An 8,356-nucleotide genomic window follows, 5' to 3' on the forward strand; every position below is an offset into this window, starting at 1 on the left:
TTTAAAATTTAAAATCATACAAATTCATGTTTTTAATTATTGTTTAAATATTTAAAATATCATATCTCATTTTATTATTAGTTAATATTTTTTATTATTTATTTATACATTAGCATTTATTCATTTCAATTTTATTAATATATGATTGTTTGGTATTTTAATATATAATGGAGGATTCGGTGGAGAGAAGGATGTCACGGTAAATTTTAGAAGGTTAGATTTAACAGTGTTTGTATAGTTTTTTGGAGTGTTTGAGAATACTCTACATGGTTCTGAAACGTTCTAGAATGTCCTAGAAGGCCCCGGAATACCCTAGAAGGTTCTAGAAGACTCTGGAAGGTCATAGAGTATTCTAGAAGAGTGTAGATGTATATAGAAGTATAAAGAGTGATATGGAATAATCTAGAAACTTTTAGAGAGTTGTGGTAGGATAGATATTTGTAAAGAAGGTTCTAGATGATTAATCTGGACCGTTGATTAGATTTAATCCTAACCATCCATTGAGGAGGTGGATGGCTATAAATAGGGGTGAGAGTTAGAGTTTGGGTGTGTGAATCATTTGTAACCACACTTGAGCAATAAAGTGTTCTTCCACTAAAGCTTCCTTTCTCTTGTGTTCTCTTGTATTCTTAGCTTTTTTGCTAAGTATTGAGGGTTAGGCTGACTTGGTCTTAGCTCAAGAGGTTGAGTAAGTCCGAGTGTCGGCACGGTAGCGTTGGAGTGTGTCCAAGGCCGTGACAATTTGGTATCAGAGCAAGGTTCGAGAGGTAGCACAAGTGATTTGTGGGTATGGCTTCTAGTATCACCATGGAGCATATTGAGTCTCAAAGGGGAAGGAATACTATTCCTTCTCAATGGGGAGGCAAGAAGGTCCGTTCTTCAAGTGAGCCTAGAGGTAAGGACTCTAACTTCCTAGAAGAGAGAGTTTCTGTGTTGGAGAATGTTCTATCCTCTATGGATGAGCGTTTCCAAAGGATAGAACATGATAAGGAGACCCTCAAGGCTCACGTGTTAGGAGAACTAGATGCTTTCAAAGAAAGCATGCTCCAAATCGAAGAGAAGCTTGAGAATTCCTTAAAGCTATTTGAGGAATTCGAGTTTGGTTCGAGGAGGCAAAATCTTGACCAACCATTATAAGGGAGACGACAAAGATTGATCTCCCCAAGCCAAAGGAGTTCAAGGGCGTAAGGGACGCTCGCGAGGTGGAGAACTTCCTATGGCAAATGGAGAGGTACTTCGAAGGTCAAGGGGTGGTCGAAGAAGCAATAAAGGTACGCACTGCAGCTCTCTACCTTTCTGATAATGCTACTTTGTGGTGGAGGAGAAAGTGCGTAGATATGGAAAAGGGTACTTGCAACATAGCCACATGGGAAGATTTCAAAAGGGAATTGAAAAGACAATTCTTCCCTGAGAATGTGGTTTATGAAGCAAGAAAGAAGTTGAGTGAGTTGAAGCACAAGAGTACGATTAGCGACTACGTAAAGGAGTTCACTACTCTCACACTTCAAATTTCCAAATTAGCATCAGAGGATGCATTGTTCTTTTTCATTGATGGACTCCAACCTTGGGCAAAGCAAGAACTACAAAGAAGGAATGTTAAGGATGTCGATGAGGCCATCGTGGTGGCCGAATCACTCATTGAGTATCATAGGGGAGACTCTAAACCCAAGTCATCCTCTAAGCCTAGTTCTACTAAAGGTGGGGGAGACAAGAGAAAGAGTTTCTCAACCAAGAAGGAAGGAAAATACTCTTCAAAGAAAGAGTACGAAGAAAAGAAAAAGGCTTTCGTGCCCAAAGGAGGATGCTTCATGTGCAAGGAACCACACCAAATGAAGGATTGTCCCAAGCTAGGGACTTTGGCATCTATCGCCGAGGAACGAGAAGGTCAAACTCAAGTAACTGAGTGTGTTGGATCTATCCAACACATGAATGCTGTGAAGAGCAAAGAGGCAAGCACTACAAAAAAGAAAGGCTTGATGTATGTCAAAGTCTTTATCAAAGAAAAACCCGTCATGGCTATGATCGACACTGGTGATACACACAACTTCATCACGCCTGATGAAGCAAAGAGGCTTTGGGTTGAAGATCACCGAAAAGAATGGTTGGTTCAAACCCGTGAATACTAAGGGTGAACCCCTTAAGGGAGTAGCAAAAGGGGTTGAGATGACTCTTGGTTCTTGGAAGGGCCTTGTGGATTTCTCAGTAGCTCCCATGGACGATTTTAAAATAGTCATCGGACTCGATTTGCAAAGGAAAGCAAATATAATACCTATGCCATACTACGACGTAGTATGCGTTATGGAGAAAAGGGCCTCCATGCATGGTCCCTATAGTCTCTAAAGTTGGCGGACCACCGATACTGTCTGCCATGCAACTCAAGAAAGGGTTCAAGAAGGGAGAGACTACATATTTGGCTCTATTACAAGAGGAGTCAACATCTGAAAGAGAAGACGTTCCTCCCAAAATCAAGGAAGTCCTTGAAGAAAATAAGGATGTGATGCCTCCCGAGTTGCCAAAACAACTACCACCTAGGAGGAAGGTGGACCACAAGATTGAATTGGAGTTAGGAGCAAAGCAGCCCGCCCCAACACCTTATAGGATGGCACCGCCAGAACTCGATGAGTTAAAGAAGCAACTCAAGGATTTGCTAGATGCTGGATTCATCCATCCATCGAAGGCACCTTATGGCGCACCAGTCTTGTTCCAAAAGAAGCATGATGGTTCATTGAGACTATGCATCGACTATCGAGCACTTAACAAGATCTTGCGAGAGAATAACCTATATGTGAAGAAGGAAAAGTGTTCCTTTGCAAGGGACGAAGTCCACTTCTTGGGACACATCATTAAAGATGGAACTCTCTGCATGGATCAAGGAAAAGTGAAGGCTATCAAAGAGTGGGAACCTCCAAACAAGGTATTTGAATTGAGGTCATTCTTTGGGTTGGCTAATTACTATCGGAGGTTTATCAAGGGATACTCCGCCAAGGCTGCACCATTAACTGATCTTCTTAAGAAGAACCACTCTTGGGAATGGTCAAAAGAGTGTCAAAAGGTTTTTGATGAGTTGAAGGCTGCTATCACAGAAGGACCAGTACTAGCACTACCCGACTACTCAAAGGTGTTTGAAGTCCACATTGATGCTTCTGACTACGCTATTGGAGGAGTTCTGATGCAAGAAGGACATCCTATTGCCTTTGAGAGTCGCAAGTTGAATGATACAGAGAGGCGATACACTGTCCAAGAGAAGGAGATGACCGCAGTGGTGTATTGTCTGAGAACTTGGCGCCACTACTTGCTTGGTTCACACTTCATCGTCAAGACAGACAATGTGGCTACAACCTACTTCCAAACTCAAAAGAAGTTAAGCTCCAAACAAGCTAGGTGGCAAGACTTCTTAGCTGAGTTTGATTTCGAATTCGAATACAAGACAGGCAAGACTAATGTGGTAGCAGATGCACTGAGTCGCAAGGCTGAGTTAGCGGCCATTTCTATGGTTGAAGGAGATATTATGCATATCATCAAGGAAGGGTTGCATCACGATCCATTAGCCAAGAAGTTGATGGAGTTGGCTAAAGAAGGTAAGACCAAAAGATTTTGGTTAGAAAACGACCTTCTCTACACTAAGGGGAAAAGACTATACGTCCTTAAATGGGAAAATCTAAGAAGAAAATTAGTGAGGGAATGCCACGACACCAAGTGGGCTGGTCACCAAGGTTAGCGAAGGACCTTGGCACTCATTGAATCTTCTTATTATTGGCCTCAAATGAGAGATGAAGTGGAGAGCTATGTGAAGACTTGTCTTGTGTGCCAATAAGATAAGATTGAAAACAAGACACCAAGCGGGTTGTTGGAACCTCTGCCTCCATCAGAGCGACCGTGGGAAAGTGTCTCTCTAGATTTCATCTCTGCCTTACCGAAGTCCGAGGGGTTTGGATATATTCTCGTGGTAGTGGATCGATTTTCGAAGTATGCTACCTTTATACCTGCCCCTACTGACTGCACTGCAGAGGAAGCAGCACGACTATTCTTCAAGAATGTGGTGAAGTACTGGGGATTGCCTAAGAGCATCATTAGTGATCGAGATCCACACTTCACAAGACGACTATGGACAGAGCTGTTCAAACTCCTTAGGTCGGAGCTTCATTTCTCAACAAGCTTCCATCCTCAAACCGATGGGCAGACTGAGAGAGTGAATGCCTTACTTGAGTGTTACTTGAGGAATTTTGTAAGCGCTAATCAGAAGGATTGGACAAAACTCCTAGACATTGCTCAATTCTCATACAATCTGCAAAGGAGTGAGTCTACAGGGAAGAGCCCATTTGAGATTGTGACTGGACAACAGCCGCTTACACCTCACTCTCTTTCTTCCTCTTACTCAGAGAAGAGCCCTGGAGTTTATCATATGATTAAGTCATTGGAAGAACAAGCAGATGTCACTCGTTCTTACCTCGACAAAGCTGCCAAAAGGATGAAGAAATGGGCAGATAAGAAGAGGAGGCATGCAAGCTATCAAGTGGGAGACAAGATCATTGGACTTGTTGGAGAGGCTGCTTACAAAGTACAACTCCCTCCCTTTATGAAGATCCACCCGGTCTTCCATGTGAGTATGCTTAAACCATATCATGGTCATGGAGACCAAGACGAACCGAGTAGAGGTGACTCAAGTCGCGCTCCGCCCGTGGTAATTAGATCCTTTGATAAAGAAATCGAAGAGATCTTAGCTAATCGCATTGTGCGACGAAGAGGGGTGCCACCAAGTATCCAATACTTGATCAAGTGGAAAGGGCTCCCGATAACCGAAGCTAGCTGGGAAACTCGCGAAGATCTGTGGCAATTCCAAGAACACCTAGAGCGCTATCATGAACAGAACGCGACGAGGACGTCTGCGCATTAGGTGGGGGAGAATGTCACGGTAAATTTTAGAAGGTTAGATTTAACAGTGTTTGTATAGTTTTCTGGAGTGTTTGAGAATACTCTAGATGGTTCCGGAACGTTCTAGAATGTCCTAGAAGGTCCCGAAATACCCTAGAAGGTTCTAGAAGACTCTGGAAGGTCATAGAGTATTCTAGAAGAGTGTAGATATATATAAAAGTATAAAGAGTGGTATGGAATAATCTAGAAACATTTAGAGAGTTGTGGTAGGATAGATATTTGTAAAGAAGGTTTTGGATGATTAATCTGGACCGTTGATTAGATTTAATCCTAACCATCCATTTAGGAGGTGGATGGCTATAAATAGGGGTGAGAGTTAGAGTTTGGGTGTGTGAATCATTTGTAACCACACTTGAGCAATAAAGTGTTCTTCCACCAAAGCTTCCTTTCTCTTGTGTTCTCTTGTATTCTTAGCTTTCTTGCTAAGTATTGAGGGTTAGGCTGACTTGGTCTTAGCTCAAGAGGTTGAATAAGTCCGAGTGCTGGCACGGTAGCGTTGGAGTGTGTCCAAGGCCGTGACAAGGAGCTGTTAGATTTTAAAGCTGGTTTGCGATATTTAGGAGTATTGGGGGATGTATTACTGTTACGGGGATTTAAAATTGAATTTTTTATTTTAATTTTTTAATTTATATATTTATTAATTTTATATTGCTGATTTAGTTTGATATTCTGGGATTTTCATTATTATTAGATTCTATCATTATCTTATAAAAAATATTCTCCACATCCAAATAATTTTGACATTCAAGGTTATTTAAACAATTTTAAGTCACGCGTTTTTTCTATTTTCTTTCTTCAAGTTTCTTCTCTTCTTCTTCTTCTCTTCTCCTCCGGACTTCTTCTTCTTCCGCACTTCTTTTCACGCTCGTTTACGTATGGAGCGCCTTCTTTTTCTTTATTTTCTTCTTCACGTTCCTCCTCTTCCACATTTTTCTCCTTCTTTTTCGCGTTCCTTCTTCTTCACTGTTTTCTCCTTATCGTCATTCTTTTGTTCTTTATTTTTTTGTCTTTCCTCCTTTTCTCCATGGAGAAGAAGCAATAGAAGGTGAGAAGGAAATAATTGTATATTATGAAATATGAAATATGAAATACATGCCAAAATAAATAAGACAGATAAAAATAATTCTCTATTTCTGAAGAGTATTCCTATTTTGTTTATTTTATTTATTTTAGGTGTATATTTCATATTTATCTCTTAAATATCTATACAATTTATTTTTGTATTTAAAAATTTTAATATTTAATATTTTTTATTTAAAATATTATTTTTATGTTATTTTTTAAATTGTTATATTGGTCTCTTTTTTAAGATAATAAAAAAAATAATTTTTTATAAAAATAATTTGTTTAATTATTAATTAAATAATAAAGTACTAATAAATTAAAAATTAAAAGAATAAAATATTATAAAAAATACGGTAAGAAAATTAGATTTTATTATTTTAATTTTTTGTTATTAATTTTAACAATTTATTCAATTTTTAAAATAATTTATCTATGATAAAGCATATGTTTACTTGTTTAGAGTACAAATTTTACTATTATATTTATATGTTCATAATTTTAATTATATTTTCAGTACCCTAAATAGATTTATTTTATTATATTATATTTTACATATAAATATATGTTCTATTATGTAATTAAATAAAGATATATTTTTTTAATAAAAAAATTTAATAACCAAATTAATCATTAATTATGTTTGTAAGGAGTGATCCACACAGCAAAGAGAGGAATCGAGTGAGAAGACAAGAGATAGCAATGATACCGGCGTTGGCTATACTAAGAAGAACGAAAAATTTAACAACGTAGCTAAGGAATGATACACTGAAGAAAGAGAGATTGCGTGAGAGTGCAGTAGATGACGACGACATCGGTGCTTCTTGTCACGACGGCGATAGCGACGGCGATGCTTGGAAGGATCGAAGTTATCCGATGAAGAAAAAACTGAGGAGTGGAAAGGTGCTTCAATTTAAGGGAGTGAGATTTTGATATTTTAAGAAATTATTCCATTACCCATCTCAAATAATAAATTATAAAATAACCTAACTATGGTTAAGATAATGACCAATTTAGCGAAGATCTTTGTTCTCGGGGCTCTGTTTTGGTTTATATATCTTGTTTAGATATTTTTTATCTCCATTAAATAATACAAACTGTGATGACTCCTTCTAGAGGGAATTTTTGGAGAATAGGTTTTCTGTATTTGTGTCCCTTTGGGTTTTCTTTGGGGTTTCCTTATTTTATCATATGTATATATTGCTATGCTCGGACCGGTTCTCTTCGCAGCCGGGTTTTGAGTCTTGATATTCTTGTTTTTGACACTCTTTATATATATGATCTCGCGTTAGCTTATCCTGGTTTGTTACGTTATCGATCGGAGTGTTGCCCGTTCGAGTTACGGTTTTTGTTTACCCCCTTTTTCTACAAAGGCTCCTAGTTATAATCAATTATTCATACTACTATACGTACTAAATTTTTGTTTTAGAGGTCGTAATACCTTGCCATCTCTGAATTATGACTTAAGCATAAGACTTTGTATGGTAGGGTGTTACATTATGGTATCAGAGCAGTTCGTTCCTGTAGAGCCTGAGGAATGGACTGACTATGCTTCTTTGCATTCTCTGTATGTGTGTTATGTGCTGTTAGTATATCTACTTGATATAGTTGGCATAAACGTTCATGAGCATGCATTTGGGACTTTGAAGCACTAAACTTCCGATATTGAGACTGATCAACTTAATATCGATTGTTTGGTGTGTATAGGAACCAGATAGCGCCTCGTGGACGCGGTAGAGGTCGTGAGAGAGGTCGTACTAATACTTGTGCGCCGGAGACTAACCCTAATGATCCGGTGAACTTTATGACTGCGTTGGAGAACATGGCTGCTGCTATGCAAGCCACTACTGAGGCTCTTGGTCAACAGATGAACAACCATGGTAATGATGGAGGTGGAGTTCAGGGCCCGATGACACTGGCAAACTTTTTGAAGGTTAATCCACCGAAGTTCAAGGGAACTACTAGCTCGACTGAAGCCGATACGTGGTTTCAGGCCATGGAACGAGCACTGCAAGCGCAGGTAGTACCTGAAGGGCAGCGTGTGGAGTTCGCTACCTATTTGCTCACTGGTGAAGCGTCGCATTGGTGGCAGGGTATCCGACGCCTCCTGTAGCAGGGTGATGATTATATCACCTGGGATGTCTTCCAAGAGGAGTTCTATAAGAAGTACTTTCCAACTTCTGCTAGGACGGCCAAGGAGCTTGAATTGTTACAGCTGAAGCAGGGTACTATGTCCGTATCTGAGTATACTGACAAGTTTGAGGAGCTGTTCAGATTCTCTCGTATGTGTCAAGGGACTCCGGTGGAATATGAGGAATGAAAGTGTGTTAAGTACGAAGGAGGACTCCGGAGTGATATTTTC

At 39.4% G+C, this 8,356-nt stretch overlaps 1 protein-coding gene across 1 annotated transcript; it reads left to right on the forward strand.

Moving 5' to 3' along the window:
* On the forward strand, positions 2,321 to 4,894 carry LOC107633664. The gene is made up of 2 exons (XM_016337270.1): positions 2,321 to 3,578; positions 4,008 to 4,894. The coding sequence occupies exons 1-2, from the start codon at positions 2,321 to 2,323 to the stop codon at positions 4,892 to 4,894; spliced, it is 2,145 nt and encodes a 714-aa protein (XP_016192756.1).

Source organism: Arachis ipaensis, chromosome B03 (assembly GCF_000816755.2).
Source record: "Arachis ipaensis cultivar K30076 chromosome B03, Araip1.1, whole genome shotgun sequence".
Lineage (NCBI taxonomy): Eukaryota > Viridiplantae > Streptophyta > Magnoliopsida > Fabales > Fabaceae > Arachis > Arachis ipaensis.